Genomic DNA, 19,658 nt, shown 5'->3' with positions numbered 1-19,658 from the left:
CCATTGGCTGAGGAAGGGGAGGGGAAGGCAGGGCTTGCTTTGCCAGGCTCTCTCAATCACACAGTAGACTGACTGAGCCAAGCTTCTCTTCCTTCTATTGGCTGAGGCTCTTCCCCCTCCTGGTCCTCTGGGAAAGGAAGAAAAGAGCCAGAGCTTCCTTTGCCCAGTTCACTAGATCCCGTGGGAGAAATACAAAGAAAGCTCCTTTTAAGACCAACAAGTTCTAATATTTTAAGCATGTTTTGAGGGTTTTTTTTTAAAAAAAATATTTAATTGTGTTTGCCTGCATCCTTTCTCTGCTACCTAATCTAAAATAGGTTCACACATAGCCCAGCCCAACAAGGTCTCATTTATGTCAGATCTGGCCAGTTTGACACCACTGTTTTCAAGGCAAGAGCTATCCAGAGGTGGTTTGCCATTGCCTGTCTCTGCATAGCAACCTAGATTCCTTATGGTCACTGAAAAACAATACTTTGTTGTGTAAGCTGGGTGGCAAAGAAGTAACTCTGGGTAAAACATAGTCCCCCACCCTGTGCATGCCTCTTAAATGATGTCGGTAGAACGTATGGTCATTAAATCAGGGCTTTTTATGTAGCAGGAACTCTCTGCATATTTGCCTACACCCCGCTGATGTAGCCAATCCTCCAAGTAGCCCCTGTAAGAAGAGCCCTGTAAGCTCTTGGAGGATTGGCTATATCAAGGGGGTGTACCTTACTATGCAAAGAAGTTCTTGCTACAAAAAAAATCCTGCATTAAATACAACATACTAAACAATATCTATTATGCTACTATTCCTTATACTTAAATTATATGGAACAACAGCATAAGTTGAAGAATCTAGTATTTAATTATCATAAATAAATTGATACTCATCAATGCCTGTTGGCTAGATACTAGAAATAGGTATTGTGTTTGACTGCCCTAAAGGTCAAAGTGGTTGAACCTTATTTGTCCGCAAATGTTAGGCAATCTTTTATATACCAGTCTTGTGGGGTCAGTCTTCCCTGCCCCCATCAAAACCAGAGGCAGCAGTTTCGAGTTTTACAGCTGGTTAGAAAGTATGAAACTTCTCTATCCCAATGCTGCTCCTAGTTTGCAATGGCAGGGAATAATGGTTTTGATGCCCTCCACCCCTCCTTTGGGGGGACAGGCAAAACATTCCTTACTTGGATAGAACAGGTGGTGGTTGCGGCAGGGCTGAGTCTATAAAGCAAGCCTGCTCCCACCTGTAGCCATAGTACCACTAATGAGGCCATCTGTTCATCACTGAGGTTATTAAAATGGGTGGAACTAAGTCTCTCAAGCCTATCATCTTCTGAAACAGAAAAGCTAAGATAGTGAATGGAAACAGGAGTCAGAGGATGTAGGGGACAGGAGACTGACAAGAGGAGGGAGAAGGATTAGACCGTTCCTTTGAAACAGTCTGTGAAACGTTGACTGTCCTTCAAGTACTATCTAGGATGTTGTCATGCCCAATGTGCATGCAGAAATGCAGAAGCTATGGCAGTGTGGACATGAAATAGGAAGGGCTGATGGCCCTTTCCAAGCCTATCTCCTTTAGTAAATTTTCACCAGTTTTAAAGCAGTACTGTGAAATTAATCAGTGCCTCGGGTATGCCATGTCATTACTGGTTGAGAGATCCGTGCAACGTGTTTTGGAGACTGGTTGAGGCCTATTGGTCCACCAGGCAACTGGTGATAATTTTGAGATTGGGGGCATCTGATGAGCAAGAATCCTTCGAACGGGTGGCTGGGACTGTACAGGAATGAGATTGTAGGTCTAGTGACTCATGCAGGGATAGTTTTGAAGAACTTGTGGCTGTATATCATAGTGAGAGTCAAGGTTGTACGGCGTGAGTGTGTGGAAAGGGCTGATGAAATGAACTGAGAGAAAAGTATAAGTGGGCTGGGTTGACATGTGATGGGATTGGTAGAGAGGTTGCAGAGGATCATCAAGTCCAGGCATGTCTATGGGTATTTATTCAAGATAATTTTCCACAAATGTTTGTCCATAGCACATCTTATCTGAAGAAGTGTATGTGCACACACAAACTTCAACCTTGAATAAACTTTTGTTGGTCTTAAAGGTGCCACTGGACTCAAAATTTTATGCTGCTTCGCACCGATGCAGCTGCCTGGAACTATCATTGTAACCCACAGGGCTTTTTTTTTTTTTGTAGTAGGAACTCCTTTGCATATTAGGCCACATACCCCTAATGCAGCCAGTCCTCCAAGAGCTTACAGTAGGCCCTGTAACAAGAGCCCCGTAAGCTCTTGGAGGATTGGCTACATCATGGGTGTATGACCTAATATGCAAAGGAGTTCCTGCTACAAAAAAAGCCCTGGTAACCCATCCTATCAGTGTCTTTAAATAACTGTAAAAGAATGGTATTTTCCTGCTTTTAGGACATACTTACGGTGAGTGGAGATTTGAGTTGGTGCAGCTGCTGGAGGGGTTATTAGATACTTCAGACGAATGACTTCAGAGTAAGAATGAAATAAATGGCGTACATAGTACAAAGTTATATCGTGATTCATGGCTAGTAGACAAAGGTTTTTATGAAAGGGACTGAACATGCATATCTAAGGGTCTCATATCTAAAGCATTTCATCCAAACAAACAATTCAGGTCTTGCTGTATGGCGGGAGGGAGAAGAGGTGTGTAAGGCAGATGTCTCAAACTAGGTGTGGCTGCGATCACACACACTAAATAATCCATTTTAAATCCACTTTTCAAGTGGATTTTACTGTGTGAACTGGCAAAATCCAGTTGGAAAATGCATTGAAAGTGGTTATTTAGTGTGTGATCGCAGCCCGGACTGGAACTCTTTCTTCTCTCTCCTGTTTTTAAAGTAGCCACGGCTTGTGGGGAGACGATTCAGACCCGACCGGCCGGGGGGGGGGGTGGTAGTGGTGAGAAACGAGAGAGTTTTAACCTTCAGCCGCCCCGTGCTGTTCTCACGGCCCTTCTCTTCCTCCCTGTGCAGCCTTTTGACCCGCCGAGGGGAACGCAGCTGCAGCCGTCGAGAGACGCCTCCCGATATTTCCTCGCCAGCGGGGCAGCCAGGAGGCGGGAAAGGATTCTAATCCCCTCGATCCGAATCGGGAGGGAGGTGGGGACAAAAACAACCACCCTTCCCGTCTTTCCGAGCATGTATCGTCTGGCTCGGCGAAGAGAGACCAAAGCGGGCGCGTTGCTACGGCCTGCTGCGAAGCGGCGGCGGGAGGAGGAGCAGGTGCTGCCCATGCCGGCTGCGTGCGCCTCCTTCTCCCAGGCGGGCTGTGGGTGCCGGCGCTAACTCCGAGATGCGCCGCACAAGCAGCAGCAGCGTCGTCGGCGACGCTCTGTCATCATTTGCCAGCCCTGCCGCGAGAGCGCCTCTCTCCCTCTCCTCTCCTCCCCTCCCCGCCTCCGTGTGTGTGTACGCGCGGCTCCTCCTTTTCCTCCTCCTCCCCGCCGCCCTCTTCCCTCACAGGGGCGGGGGGGAAGGTTAGGCTGCGAGTGAGGCTTCCCCTCCGTCTCCAGCCTGGGCGGCCGCTCTGAGGCGACGCAGTGCAGAGGTGTGGGCAGGTTGCTCCAGGCCTGAGGGGCGAGAGGGCGCCGCCTTCCCACCCCCATCCACGCAGCGCACACGCCTCCCGCTCCCTCCACGGCGGCAGCTGCCTCCTCTTCCCCGCGCGCGGGTGGGTGGGTGTGGGGGTCGCCGCTCCCCCCCCGCCTCCCCTCCCCTCCGCCCCACCCCCGGCCATGGTCACGGCGGCGGCGGCGTTGCTGGTTGTCCCTCCGCCGCCGCCGCGCCGCCTCTTCCTCTCCCCCAAGTGCTGCTGCCCCCGGCGGCTGCCGCCGGGCTCCAGGAAAGTAGCTTGATGAGTGTCCAAAGTAGCAGTGGAAGTTTGGAGGGGCCGCCATCTTGGTCCCGGCTCTCCACGTCCCCACCGAGCCTGCAGGGCTGCTTGGCGGCGGCGGCGGCGGTGGCCGTGGCGGCCTCAGCGGCGGCCTCCCTGCTCCACAACAACGCGCCGCCTGGGAAGCCGCTGAAGGAAGGTAAATGGCGGGAGGAGAGCGGCCACGGAAGGAAGGAAGGAAGGAAGGGGAGAGCGGGGCAGAGGCGCTTCTCCTTTCTCCCTTCCTTGGGGAGGTGAGGGGAGAAGATGACTGGCTGGCTGAGGTGGTGGTGGAGGGGGAATGGGCCTTTGGGGAGGGAGGGAAGGAAGGAAGGAAGGAGGGGCACGGCGGTGTCAAGAGTGGCAGAGCCGCCGCACTCGCAGCAGCTGCAGCCGCCCGCCGCCTCAGGCCAGTCCCAGGCTTGCGGGGCCGAGGGCAAAAGGGAAAGGAGACGAAACATGTCTTCCCTCCGCTAGTGCATCCGACTGATGCAGGTCTAGACGACACCCCCCCCCCCAAATGCACGGGCATCTCAAAAAGATAAAAGCTTCCTCCACCACTGCCCCCTATTTATTGGAAATCCCCTTCCCCAAAAGCGATATGTCGTCTTAATTCTACTCTTTCACTTCCAATGACATGGGAAAGGGGGATAGTGATGAATGCCTTTCCACCTCCATATCTCGTTTTTAAACCATTTTTTTTTAAAAAAAAAGCTGGCTTCAGTCGATATCTTTTTTTAAAACGGAGTTCTTTTTTTTTTGGAAAGGGTATTAATTGGATTTTTTTTTTTTTTTGCATTCTGCCTCCCCCCCCCCTCCCGCCCCCTGTTCACATATTAAGTCTTTTTATATATACGTTGTAAAGTGGGGGGAAAGTGGGTTGCTTTTCTTTTTTGGGGGTGGTGGTGAGAATAATGATGAACGTGGCTGTTGCTTAAAAGAGAAAAAAAGGGTTGAGTCGTTTTGGCATCATGGAGGTGTAGGATGGTGGGAAAGAGACAAAGATCGAGGCACTTATTGCTACAAGAAAGACACTTTTTTTTTCAGCCATTGGTTGAAGACAAAAGTGATGGAGGCACGTTAAAAGCCATCATGGAATGACTGCAACTTTCTCCTTTTCCTCCATCACATCTTGGATGATATTTTTTTTTCTCTTCCCTCCCCTTCCCCCACCCCTCCTGTCTTAGAACGACAGTGAGAGAGCAGGGTGTTGTGGGTGTTTGCGGGGAATATCTGTATGAAGGTTATGTGCAAACAAGTCCTTTATATTGTTCATTTCCCCCCTTGTTCCTTGCGTTAAACTATGTTGCCACAAGATGTAGCAATTATACAGTGTATGAACTGATCAGGGTTTGTGTTTTTTTTTAAAACTTAAAATTATGGTTCGTGAAGGATAGAGGGGAACTTTCATACATCAACATATGGTATTCTGTTGGAATGAACGTTGCATATTCATGATTTTTGGAACGTGATGGCTCTTTGATGGTGGTGCTTATTTCAGCACATTGACTGGCTCGCCTTTTGTTTGCCTTGTGACTTGCACAGAAACTTTAAAACTTACAAATGGCATTTTAAATATATTTAGAAATTAGATGTCTCTATTCTAAGAATCTGAAGTGTGGGTATAGCTTCTCTACAAGCAGGTTTGCCATTTTGTCCAAGGGTTTTAAACCCTGGCAGTGCATAATGGAAGTGGTGTGCCCTCTTTCTTCATTCCAGTAGTTGTCAGACTTGCATCACTCCTTGTCACTTTTGCACACGTTCCTAGATAGGAAGCTGACAATAGGAAGCTCAGAGATTGGCATAAAAGCGCTTTAGGAAAAAAATTACCTGAAATGGTTGGATTTATGGCATATGTTAAGTGGTTGCATTTTGTCTCTGCCTGTTTCATTGGAAACTGAAACTCTAAGGAAAAGATACAACAGTTGTTTATCAGTTTGGACTAAGTTTATTAAGTTCGAGTGCAATATAGTTTAACATCAGCATTGTGTATTGTGCCACATAATGTTTAACATATCCATGTCTTTAGGAAGATGGTTTCAGAATGTCATTTTCCTTTTAATATTCTTTTAATGTTTCAGTTGTGTAAATAGGAAAAATGCTGGAATCTACTTGCATTTTCTAATGTGCAGAGTTTATGTAGCAGCTAAGTCTTACTTTTAAATGATAACTTGTTCCATTTAATATTTATCCTCTGTGCTGAGATATCAGTCTGTGCTTTTAGAAACTCTCCTTGCAAGACCATCGTGGAATGCAATGGTGTTGATACTCTTCTAGAAGAAAACATGCTGAGATTTAATTGTGTTTGGAGAGCTAGAAATATTCTCCTAGTAATATGGAAGGAATTTACATGTCACATGAAATGTTTAATTCATCTTGTGCAATTTTCCATGCTCTTGTGTGTGTCTCCGTATATATTTACTTTTGATTCTCTGATTTAAGGTGAGATACTTCCATTTATTAGTTGTTCAGAACATAATTGTCAGTCAGTGTTCGGTAAACACCTGTATTCTGGAATGGGCAGTGAGCATTCTCAACTCTCTGCTTTGACTTCTTAAACAGCTGGAAAAAAGTAGTTGTGGCAAAGAATATGATAGCAGTGGGCAAACACTTGGGGCCTTATATGCATGCTAAATATTGGTTTACTAAATCAGTGTTGTCATCTGAAAGAGCTATCTGCTCAGTCTAGACATTTGTCATTTTCTTGGAGTGCACTTGTGTGCAGTCTAGGTGTTTGGAAGATACAACTCCATGATAAGGGGAGGGCTCCATGTATTGCCCAAAGGAGGAATAATTTCTTGAAAATTAAAAGCCTCTCGGTATAATTGAAGACTACTTTGTAATTGAAGCTGAATTTGAAGCCTTCAGAGTTAAAAGGAACAGACACACACTGTTCATTGCCCAATCCTGAGAACCGCCATGTAGCTGCACCTGAGTGTAGAACTAGTGTAGGCGGTCGCAGTCAGCTCCCAAAGGAAATACGATATGCCAGGCGGGGAGGGGGAGCACGGGCGGGCGAGTGAGAGAGAAGCCATCACTATGATGATGCCGCCCCTGGCCACGCCAAGGCGGGGGTGGGGGAGGGACAGGGTTGCGCGGGATCGCAGGATTGGCCAGCCCATGGCATGTGACCGGGAGAGGGAGTGGAAAGCCTCTGCCTGAGAGGCTGTCAATCCCCTCACACCCGCCTGCTGTCAGAGATTATGCCAATGGCAGGCAGATGAGCAGAGGCATGCGCAGACACACAGGACGCACGAAGTGCAGGCATCTGCTGCCATAGACAGCAGCTGGAATATGTATCTGGGAGTGAGCAGAGCACAAAGTCCAACAGACACCCCCCACCCACCCAGAGACCCCTGTGCTGCCCTGACGCCTCCTGTTCTGTGCATGGGACACCTCCCCCAAGGGCCGCAGAACTCAGAGTGCAAGCCGCTGGGCATGCATCCACTTCATCAGCCCCCTCCCCTTTGTGCCCTGTGCACAACAGCCCTGTGGGGTCGGGCAAGCTGTCAGTCCGGCCAGGCTGAGGGGCGGCAACCCCCCTCCCCTGCCAGCCATGTGGGGGCAGTGTGGTGGCTCATAGCACTCTCCCCACCCACCTCCAAGAACCAGGTGTTCACACCCTGCCTGGCATTCCCTCGGAGAGGCCACTGACAGAGTTTTTTGGGGGGAGGCGCCCAGGGAACGTGCAGCAGATGCCAAGCAGGAGAGACAACAGAGGGCACAGCTCAGACTTTATTTTTCCAGAACTGAGTGCACATTGGGCAGTCTCGGCTGGGGGCAGGGCTCCATTCAGAGAGGCGGGCAGGAATAGCTGAGAGAGTGGAGGGGGGGTGGAGCGCCACACACGAAAGCCTCTGTCTTGGATTCGCACCTGCAAAACAGAAACAGAGATCAAGAGCACCTGCAGGGGAGGCAGCTGGAGAAGCGGCCTGCATTTCAGCTGGGCGCTCTCTTAAAGGGACAGTCTCCGAACCACCTCCCTGCATCGGGGCAGCTGCCAGAAACCTCCCCCCCCCATACCCTGCCAGGGGTGGGAACGCAACAGAGGACAGATCAAGGGAAGGGAGCAGGCAGTAGCACAGGGTAGCGGGGCCAGCAAATGCCCCCTGCTGGAGCCCGCTGCTTGGTTCAAGTGCTGGGGAAGCTCACACACCACCCGGTCTTGAGTGAGGGGAGGGCAGTGGAGGGTGCGCAGTTGTACTTATGGGCGACAGTCCTCGCATGCTGAGCTTCTGGGAGCTGGGAACCTGTGGAGACCCGGAAACAAGAACAGTTAGTCCCAGGGGAGAGACCTCGCTCTCCCCCTCGCAAGTCAAAGATACTGTCAAAGCAACCGCGCAGTGAAAAGCCCGTCACCAACATGCCTGCCTGTCCCTTGCTCTGTCCGCATGGCGGGGAGCTCACTGGCAGAGCCGCTCGCCGTGCGCACCTGTCCCTAACAACTGAGTTGCGCGAGGCTGAGCGGAAGTATTTCTAGGAGGGGAGGGCACAGCGATTGGCTGCTGGGGAGGGGGCTCGCCAGCCCGGGGCGCGAGGGGATTGGTGAAGCAATTACACTGCTCCCTAAAGGGTTTGCGAGCTCCTGCGGCAGCGGGGGACAACCTTTGTTTTTGGTTTCAATGAGTGCCTATGGGATATGCTGTCGTTTTCGTGGGTGTAACTGTATGCCTCTCGGGGAGGGCATGTCATAGCTCAAAGTCCTTAGGAAGCCACCTAAGCCTGGCTGACTTCTCCTCCCTCTTCCGCTGCTGCAGCCTGCTCCGCCAGACTTACGCCTCCACTCAGGCGACGCTGCACTCGGCAGGACAGTGCTCATGTAGCTCCCCTCCTCTGTGGCGCCGCTGCACTTCCACTGGCACACGTGCCACTTGTACAAACGTAGTGGTAAGTCCACTCCCAAAGCACTCCCCCCCCCGGATTGCACCCCCAGTGTGAGAATATGCAGAATCACAACTCAAAATGGAGTCAACAACTATGTGCTGAAGACAGAACAACAACATTTCAGGTGCTAGAATAAGCTTTTGGGGGCTAAACTAAACAAACTTGATGCATTTCTTTTTTTGCAATGCAGCCAGTAATTCCAACTTTGATTATAAACATTTAAGTGCTGTTTTTTGTCATTCTTGTCATGCTGGAAGCTACCTGATAGAATAACAGCCATATGCCCCTTCATGGGTGATAGATATATTTTTCTGACATAGTTTGCAATCTTCAGTTCATCTGCTTGATTTGAAATATGTCCTTTGTTTCCATGTCAGATATCCAAGCAGGCAGTGTCAGAGACTTGTTTTACTATTTGTTTTTGGATTGATAAAATTCATTTAGTGCTCTGTGAAAAGATTGTTACTTGATGATATTTTTAGGTGAAATCTACCTCCTTACTGTTATGCTACATATTAACTTTGTTTTGTTTTTATTCAATAGTTGGCATTTATTCATTGTGTTCATATTCAGATAACTATTGCAGAGAAAGCTGTCAAATTACCAACGCAGTCCTAAGCAGTGTTACACATTCCTAATTCCATTAAAGTCAGCAAGCCTGTAAGAGTGTAACTGCTGAGGACTGTAGTGTTAATGTCAGTGAAATTACTACATACCATGTATAGTGTCTGCATAGTCCAACACTGAGATATGTAGCTGCTAAAGTTAATGATAGCACTTTAATTAAAAAAAAACTTTTAAGATTTCTTCTTCGCATACTATTTTCTTTGACAGTGTTGAAAGCAGGGTGTAAATATTTTAATAAACAAGTAAATGAACTTTCTGCTACATTACAAAATATATTAAACACTTGCCTGAGAACTGATACCAGCTCTCAAACCTGATACCTTGAACTTTCCAGTTATTGCAATCAAGATTTTGGAGATGGTTGGTAGGGTTTGGAGACCACAGCAGTTACCTTGCCAAGACAAGAGATGCAGACTTTCTGAAAATATTGATGAAGCAGGAAAAAATGATTTTGTTCGTGTGGATTTTTTTAAAAAATGGAAATATGTTTCTAGTATCTAAACTTTTATTACTTCAAGTAATATCAAATGCACTGTGTATATCTTGGCATCTAATTGATACATTTATGAAATGAAGAAGTGTCTGTGCCTTGGTTTATATTCAACCAATAATTGCAAATATACTTATTGTTAGATAAGGAGCAACCAGCTACTCAATGCTAAAGTTCTCATGCATAGCTTAATTTACTGTCAGAGAAATAAAAACAGAGCCAGAAGTAGAAACCATTAATAAAAGGCAGTTTTTAAAACTTATCTGGAGTTAGAAACACTGTTCTCTCTCTAACATCAGTGTTATTCATAAACAGAAGAAACAATACAAAAAACCTGCCATACCTGTTTACCCAGGCAGTTGTGGTAGGAATGAGCATTTCACATGCCTGGCCAATCTTTCAAACTACTTTCAGCTCTGAAGGGGTAGGGGATGGGTTAATTCCTACCCCAGTTTAACAAATACCTGAATTAAGAACTATCATTTAATCTGGATGTGAAGTTAAATTTAACAATAACATCAAACTGTTCAGTATAGTATTATCAACACGCATAGTAAGTATCATAGTAACTGTGGACAAAATTAGCTAAAGCCCATATCATGTCATTTAAACAATAAATAATGTATCCTTGACAACACTACATTCTCAGGTTTCTTTTCTCTAATTGAAATTGGTTTCTGAAAGATCAATAGCTTCTGATCAGGGTTTGATAATTTTGCTTCCATACACAAACTAAAGTTCTGCACAAATTGTGAAACTGTTGTGAGTCTACTTCATATGTTTGTTGATGTGGTATGTGTATTTCCCAACATATCCCAGTTTCTTTTGCATGCTACAGCGGATGGAGAAATGGAAAGCAAACAAATGAGTTATATGCATCTTTGTAGCTACACACACACAAATGGTCTAGCCTTCTAAATTGGTGCATAACTGTTATTGTTATTAGAAATTATGTAGTAATAAAGGGCAGCTAAAACAATAAAAATCTTACTTTAGAATTTCAGTAATTAGTCTAAAATATTTTCACAGATTTTCCCCCTCAACTTTCCCCAGTTTTTCTTTGGGGAAGAAGTTTATATAATGCAAAAACTGTAGGACTCTGCATTTCTGGACAGATTAAGCCAGCATGCATTGCTTCTTGCCCTTCTATCCATTTGGTATAAAGTGCTTGTTGTTAGAAGGGATGTGGTAGAAGAATTCAGGCCATTACTTATCTGGCCCTATTTCCTCTTTGGAATAAGAATAAAATACTTGTTACTGATAATGTATAATTATAACATTTTTAAATGCAGAGGTGCTGATTGTGAAAAATATATCTTTCAAATCCACTTTAAATAGGTTAAATAGAATAAAATTCAAGTTAACAGGTGCTGAGATGTATGCAGTACTGCTGTGTAATGATATTGTATAGCTGTGCCTAAAGGCTTCTATGATTAAATGGGCATCAGAGGATATAGATAAAAATATGTAATTAAAAACCAAGGACTTTAATATCTTGACTGAATTGTGGTACCTTTGGAGTTGGAGAAATAAGAAAATGAGTTATCCTGGAAGAGTATTTTAGTTGGGTTGGGTCTAAAACCTAATTCCATATATATATATTACTAAGTGAACTGTGTTCGTATTACGTGCCGATAAGTTGCATCCAACTTAAGTAGACAATATAAAATAAGGATGTCCAAAGTGTCCTATTTTAACAGCCTTAATCAGGTCTTGCAAACTGAGGACTGTGACTTCTTTGAGTTAATCCATCTTGTGTTGGGTCTTCCTCTTTTCCTGGTGCCTTCAACTTTTCCTAGTTTTATTTATCTTTTTCAGTGACTCTTGTCTTCTCATAATGTGACCAAAATACGATAGCCTCAGTTTACTAATTTTAGCTTCTAGGGAGAGTTCAGGCGTAATTTGATCTTCCACAACCTACTTATTCATCCTTTTTGGCAATCCATGGTATCTGTAAAGCAAAGTAGTGCTTTACCTTTGACAGTGGCCTACAAGTTTGCAGAGGGAGTCCATCAGTTTTTATCTGAAAGCCCTGGGTTTTCCTATAGTAGAGAGAAAAATTCAGCCTTTACACTTTATGTCAGGGTTATAAAAGCTTCCTAATTCAAACAAACTCCTGTAATTCATATAAATGACTCCAACACAGTTTATCTTGGTGCTGAAAAGTCTTCTGCCTCAAGTATTGGGAAGGCAGGTGCATGTATTGCGCCTTAGCTTAAACCTGTGCCTTGATTTAATGATAACCTAGTGTCCAAAGATAGATCATCTTAACTTTTCAATAAACATGTACAGTTCCAGATATGCTATAAACTTGTTACAGTATATGATTGGCCCATGTAAGCAAGATCTACAGTCTCTTCACAGAAAAGTAGTTATAAGATGCACTCTAGAATGCTGAGTGACTATTACATGGTTGCAAAAGCGTTAATTACCATTTTGCTATATGTATGTAAATTGATGTTTGAAACTTGTGAAAGAGAAAGTATTCAATGGATATAGATAGGTTTTGTGTAAAGAAGCAGGGTGTGGTGGATAATGTCAGACCAGATTGTGGGTAGAAGGCTGGATTCAAAATCTTCCATTTTGATGTAGTCTGAGATAGAGATGTGGCAAAAATAAATACTTAAATAGCTCTGCCTGTTTCTGGCTGAAATTCCACCAGTGTTGCCTGATTGATCAGTGCACTGATGTTGGCTGGTATTACAGGTTTATTCCTTTTCCCCATGGCACTTTTCTGGCAGTCCATGGTATCTGTAAGGCAAAGTAGTACTTTACCCTTGACGATGGCCTACAAGAAACCTGTCAACCTTCTGTATTTTGTTTCTGTTTTAAAGATTATTTTAAAAGTGGACCCATTAGCACTTTGCAACATCTATGTAGGTTACATTATAGGAAAAAATATTCATGTTTACTAATGAAATTATTGTACGTTGAAAAATTGAACCATGTTAGTATCGCTTGTCTTGGAAGTGTATGGCCATGGTTATTTCTTAGAGAATCTAAATGAATTTTTTGTGCCTTGCAAAGTGATGAATTTGAACGTAGCACTGTCATGTTATAGATACTACACTGAAGTGATCAGAGAGAATGCATTGTAATTTTGTGTATGCATTAAATCTCATGTTGAAATGTGCTTGAACAATTTAAAGCCATTTCCCTGATACTGTGATTCGAATAAGACACAACCCTATAGCTGTGGACTGACTATAAATACATCTCTTGTTTCTTGATGTCTGTTGGGAAAACTGCTTAGGATATGGCTAAAAGGAGTCATCCTTTCATTAGATAAATTAACTTTCCCCATGCAGCTTTAGTAGAATGTATGTATTTTGATTTAGCCTTACTGATGGTCAGTTGTAGACATTTTGGTACGTCTTCCAATATGGTATAGAATGGTTTGAAATCTGAACAAATACAACGGTACAACTTTGATTCATCTTTAACAAGTTTCTTTTTACTGAGTTTGAAATTGTGATACCACATAACCTAAGAGCTTTCTCTCTGAAATGTTCTATCAGCAATAGTTCAGATTGGTTCAGCCCAATAGTTCATCCCAAGCAAGCCCAATCTCAGATGCTAAACATGGTTGACTCTGGCAAGTATTTGGATGGGAGACCTCCTTGGAATACCAGAGTTGGGGGCAGGCTTTATTCAGCCACCTTTCTTAATATCCTCCATGCCTCCAGTAGGGGTCAGTCACCAGAGGTTGCCATGACTTCCAGGTGCATGTGCACACACAGAGAGAAACGCATGCACATTAAAAAAAATACCCCAATAGTTCAGATACCATGTGTTGTAACAGCAAATTTGACTTATAAGTGTAAGCCAAAATTGTTCACTGTATCTTTCTACTCCATAAGAATACTGCTATAATTTTATATCAAGGGTTCAATTAGGTTATTTAGGTCTTATTTTTATAAATGGCCATTAAATGTCATATTTATGTTATGAATTACTGGCCTCTTAAACGTACTTCTAATGAAAGGTTGACATTTCAGCTGAGCTTTTTGCTTCTGTCTTAATACAAAGTGACTTTGCAAGGTTATTTTAGAGGGGGTTACAATACTCCATTGGTGACTGATGCACTGTTTTCTCCAAATCCTACAGTAATACCAAGAGGATCCCATAAATTCATTTTTCTGCTGTCAAACAACAAATATTCCTCCCAAAGAGTAATCTGAATTCCCAACAAAAATCCTGTTTGTGGGTTAAACCCCTATTTCTTAGAGAGGAAAGAAGTGATTTTCCTTCCATATTAGACTTTTGCGCACAAACACTTCTAGCACCTTGCTGCTGCAGTCTTCACAGAAGCCCAGTAAGAAGAAGACCATACATCCTTTCCCCATAGAGAAAGGACTGTTTCTCTTCTTCCCCATGGGATTGCTGCAGGAGACTTGTATCTTCTTGTGTTGCTTGCATCTTCTACTAAATCGCTGCACAAGGACTAATAGTGTTTCACTTCAAGTTTTTGGCACATGTTGTAGTACTTGAAGGATCAATGGCTACTGCTGATAATTGACAGGTCAAGTCAATCGTTATAATTCCATGCGGAGATACTCCAGTCTAAGTCCATTAATGTCAGTGAGCTTAGACTGGTGTGACTCTGCATAGGAGTTTGACTGAAAATTTGTGAACTTCTGGGAGAAAGTATGCTTGAAAGGTAGAATATTCCACGCTGTTTCACTTAATTGATCTCTCTTCCTCCACTAAGAGATTTCAGGCAGATGTGGCAGTGGAAGTTGCATGAACTAGAAGAAATAGTGGTTAGGAAATCTGTTTTTCATTTTATTCCACTTTTTCAGATGCTGTATCCGAATCAATAAAACGGGGTGGATAAGATTCTACCAGTTGACTGCATCTGAATGCTTTAAAAGTCTACTCTTGCAGCCTGTTAAAACTGAATGTGATTGCCAAACTCTGAATTAAAGGCTGCTTTCTAAGTAAAATAAGCAGCCATGTGGCAGAGAGTGGTAAAGCTGCAGTACTGCAGTCAAAGCTCTCTGCTCACAACCTGAGTTCGATCCCTGCGGAAGCTGGGTTCAGGTAGCCGGCTCAAGGTTGACTCAGCCTTCCATGGTTAGAAAAATGAGTTCCCAGCTTGCTGGGGGGAAATTGTAGATGACTGGGGAAGGCAATGGCAAACCACCCTGTAAAAAGTCTGCCGTGAAAATATTGTGATGCAATGTCACCCCAGAGTTGGAGACAACTAGTGCTTGGGGACTACCTTTACCTTTACCTTTTTTTTTTTCTAAGTAAAATAGATCCATGGGAAAAAACATGTAGCGCCAGACCTCCACCATACGGGATTCTGGATCCTTCTTGGACTTTGAATTAGTCACTGTTAACTCTATGGATCCAGTGATAATTATCTCCAGAATGCATTGTTCATGCATCTTTAAGGGTTTGCGTGAGATGAAATGAGATTCATACATGTAATGTGCCAAGTGTTTTCAAACATCAGCATGTGTGAGTTCATGTATTTATGAATATACTAAGTATTTTGTATAAGTGTTTGAGTGCATAAGTTATTTGCAGCATTCACAGCTGTGTACCCTTTTGGGGTTGTGTTGGTTGTAATTGTTTACACAGCTGTCTCTTTCGTTTGGATCCTGAAAGTTCCTGACACTTGTTACACTCAGGTAAACAACCAGAGGACAAAGTTGTAAGTTCCATCTTGTTCTTTTGGACTTCCAAATAAGTATGTACAGGATTAATAGCAGTCACTTAAATTTGAGCTTGTTTAATCTATGGTTTGGTGCTGTTTGAGTTAACAGATTATGGAATGTGATTGGCTGTTCAGAAGCTGTATTCTCTTGCAGTAGTTTGGCTTGATGTCTGAATTGATAATTGCTGCTCTATTGTGTAGATGGGAATAAATTTGTGACTGAGTGCATCAAAAACAAATGCAGGCAAGCTGCTGAAAACCATAGTTTGCTTACCTGTGGTGTGTTTGAAAGCTCAGATCATGGCCAGTGTTCTAAATTGTTCTCAGGGGTGTAGCCAGAAAATTTTGGGTGGCAGGGCTTTGGGAAATCCTGCAGGGTAGGAAAGCCAGGGGAAAGAGAGAAAGACAGAGACATATGAGAGTTGAAAGCTGCTGACATAACAGCTCCTGCACCATAGCCCCCGTGACTCTACTGGCTTCCTTGTCTACATGAGTATGTGTGGTGGAGAATCTCCAACTTTCTTTCTTTTGTATTTTGCATTTATTTCCTGTCTGGAAAAAAAAGACTGAAGCTTCTCTGACGGTGCCCTTGGTCATTTTTGAAACTTCACATGCATTTTGCACTTAATTTTGTTTAAAAAAAATTTCTATGGGGTGGTGCTCACCTGTGGGGAGCATTGCTCCCAAATGCCTCCCCTTCATGGCTGTGGGCTTGGCTGTGCTTCATTCAGATGGTGGTTTGGTGGTGTTGTCTGAACTGAGCTTTTGTTCTTGTTGCAATATTTATTTATTTATTTATTTATATTTATATTTACATTTATATCCCGCCCTCCCCGCCTAGGCGGCTCAGGGCGGCTAACAACATTTCACATATTTAACAAAGATAAAACTTTAAAATTTAACAATTAAAGAAATTAAACATAAAAACCAGTTAATTAAGTTAAAATAATTAAATACATGATTCATTACATAGAATAAATCTGGCAGCAATGAACTTGTTTGGCGCTGGTTCTGCCAGTTTAGATGGTTCCATAGTCGTATAGTAGATGGCGGCTCCTTATTCTTAGCAACTCAGCAGATATCAGCATAGGCTGATATATTTAAGTGCTACTTCTCTGGAATCCATTTAAAGAATGAAATAATGCATTGCCAAATACATTATAACATCTTAATTGTTGCTAAAGCATTCATGTTTAAATTAATAAAATATATGCAGAATGTGTCTGCCAACAGGGGTTCTTGACTTTGTTGAACTTGTGGGCACTTTTGGAGTTTTAAGAACAAGTAGTTGATGCCACAGTTAAAGATGTAAAATTTCTGGAGGTTATAGTCAGAACCCCCCCCCTCAAAAAAAAATTCAGGGGAAATGGAAATATATTCAATACTTACTGCCCTGTCAAATTTACTGTTAACATAAAATGTATCATTTATAAGTTAGCATATAAAATTGCAGTATTTTATATATTTATGGTCATAGTACAAGCAAAATTGCAAATATACCCAATACTTGAGAGAAAAGCTGAGGCACTCTGTGCAGTCTTAGCTCATGTACCTTAACTTTTGCTATCTGGTTAGAGAGAGCTAAGTTTTCAGTGAAACTTACAGTTTTCTTCTGAGGCTTTGGTGCAGTTTCTGCCCTACCTCCTTCCTTTCTTTTTCTCTCTCCTGCAAGCACTAAGCTGCTTTTTACCCAATAATTGTGTCACAGTGGTTTGACACAAGAGGGTAAAAGGTCAACCACATCAGGTCAAAAGGACAACATAATACACACAACTATTAAGAGGCTACGAAAGCCTTGCATGCTCCCTTCGTGAAGATTAGGTATCCTTCTAGGTACAGAAAAGTATCTGAGATTTAAGAGCTGTTCTACGGCATGCCCAGCTTGTCTTTAAAATCATTTCACTCATTTGAAAAGAGAAAGCATTTCATAGGAATTTTTTCCCAGTAAAATATTATCCCCCCCCCCCCCCCCCAATTTCGAAGGCCTGAGGAGGGAGAACAGAGGTAAAAATATCCCCCCACTATTTTCATCTTCATGCCCCAGGCCTTCACATCTCTAACCACCACAAAATTGTCTGGATTCAAACCCAAAATTCTAGTACGTCGCCTGCCAAACATTCTCCTTTTTTGGAGGCACCTGTTTTTTAACAGCTTCTCCTTACAGACACAAAGCTAATGCTTCCTGGACTCCTCTGAAGTGCTTCCTGTTCCAGTGGGGAAAGCAAAGATCTTTAGTCTAGGGAAGGGATGCTTTGGTGAAATTACATGTGGGCACCAGATGCCATGGATATCCTGCAGGTTCCACGTTGTGGATCACTTGTCTACAGTATTCATAGGAAATACCATATATTCTAATAGCAAAGTGTGAACTTCCCATTTGAAGATACTTAAATCAAGAGATTACATCAGTGAACAGATAAGACAGATCTTTTGACAAACCTAAAAAATACTTCAGGTTTGCAGAAAAACCTGAAATGTAAAAGGAAAAAAAAACATTGGATGGTTAACCACCACCCCCCTCCCAATTTTTTTTTAATTATTATTATAAAAGGAGCACCTGTATTTTTAAACACACAACCCTCAGTGGATGTTGCTAGAAAACTACAACAGTCTGGCTAGCATTCCAGACTTGGTTTCTCATAGTAGAAGGTAGAGGGGGAGGGCCCTTTTAGGGATGGTTTTGGCCTTTGATGGAGGCTTCATTGGGGCCAGACCTGGTAGCAGCAACCAGATGATGTTGTACCCTCCAAACTGCATGACTTAGCTAGGCCTGGCTGCTTGCTACTATTTAAAAGCAGTCACCCCGCAAAAGCCAGTGCAGTTATAGTGTTTTGGACCGGGACCTCAAATCCCTATTCCCTTCTCTCACTTTTTTATTAAAAACAACAACACATCAACATAACGTCAACAATGATAAAATTGAAACTACAGAATTAAAATTACCGGTTATCTTATACAAATCTTAATTATTACATTAACAAAATACTTTTGAAATAGTGGTGATTACTGAAAGAACAAGGAGAATCTACATTATTTAAACGTTTTTCCAGAACTTGGTACCACTTATTCAAGAAATTTGACTCAGACATAGGATATTAATTTAACCTATTAACATCCGCTATTTTATTGAAAATTATATAATCCCACAGACACATACACCACTCCTTTACTTCAGGCAGCTAGGAGGCCTTCCAATGGGAGGCAATTACTTTTTGGCTACCAGTGATAATGTACGTGAAATTTTTTTTTGTATGTCATGATTATCTAGGTCAGACTAAACATTCAACAATATTGATTGTATTGTAAAAGGAATTGTATGTCCACTAATATGTTATTTGTTGCACAGTATCTTTCCAAAACTTAAGAACAATTGGACAACATCACCAGCAATGATTTCTCACAGTCATGCATCTTTATGGAAAGATAATATAGTAGACCTAACATAACTAATTAGGATATTATAAATGTTCAAAATAAAATCTTTTGAGGAAGTCAACAAAGTACTAAGTAATTTTTCAAAGGGAGTACCAGGTTTTAACAAGTCTTTCTTAATCTCTGGTGTATTACATAAATGCTGTAATTGGAGATATTCTATCCAGGGTCAGATCCCTATTCTGTGATGGAAACTTGCTGGGTGACCTTTTGCTAGTAACACATTCTCAGCCACTGTTACTTTAGGGTGCTGTGAGGATAAAATGAAGGAGAGGAGAATGATGTAAGCTGTATTGGATCCCCCTTGTGCAGAAAGGCAAAATATAAATGAAGTAAATATATAAGATGGGAAGCTGATTAAAAGTAGCTTGGTGGTGGGTGCAAAGGAGAGAAGGAAGCAGGGGAAGGTGTAGATATGGGAGATGGTAGGATGAGGAAAAGATCAAGTGTGTGAGGAGGGGATGCAGGGAAAAGTGGGGTGGCCCCATCAAGTTCTTGCAGGTTCCCCTTCCCCAGTGTAAATGGCACCATTCAACTGGACCATAGTTTTCCTGGGGAGAGGCTACCAGGGGGAGGAAAAGAAGAGAACTGAAGACAGGAGGGCAAATAAAGGTAGGTTGGCTGATGAATGGAGAGAAAGAAGCAGAAAAAGAGGACAGACTGTGGAGTCTTTCA

General features: G+C 43.1%; 1 protein-coding gene across 1 annotated transcript in view; it reads left to right on the top strand.

The window, feature by feature from the left end:
* Window positions 1-3,753: 3,753 nt before the first annotated feature.
* The window catches only part of TLK1 (tousled like kinase 1), an 85,867-nt gene continuing 69,962 nt past the window's right edge, over window positions 3,754-19,658 (top strand). Inside the window, exon 1 of the mRNA XM_060257466.1 lies at window positions 3,754-4,045. Within this exon, the coding sequence (XP_060113449.1) occupies window positions 3,868-4,045 (178 nt within the window). The 5' untranslated portion in view covers window positions 3,754-3,867. The remainder of the gene's footprint in view (window positions 4,046-19,658) is intronic.

The sequence above is a fragment of the Heteronotia binoei genome, chromosome 16 (genome assembly GCF_032191835.1).
Source record: "Heteronotia binoei isolate CCM8104 ecotype False Entrance Well chromosome 16, APGP_CSIRO_Hbin_v1, whole genome shotgun sequence".
Classification (NCBI taxonomy): domain Eukaryota; kingdom Metazoa; phylum Chordata; class Lepidosauria; order Squamata; family Gekkonidae; genus Heteronotia; species Heteronotia binoei.
The sequence above is the reverse complement of the archived record's forward strand: the minus strand, read 5'-3'. Positions and strand labels throughout refer to the sequence as shown.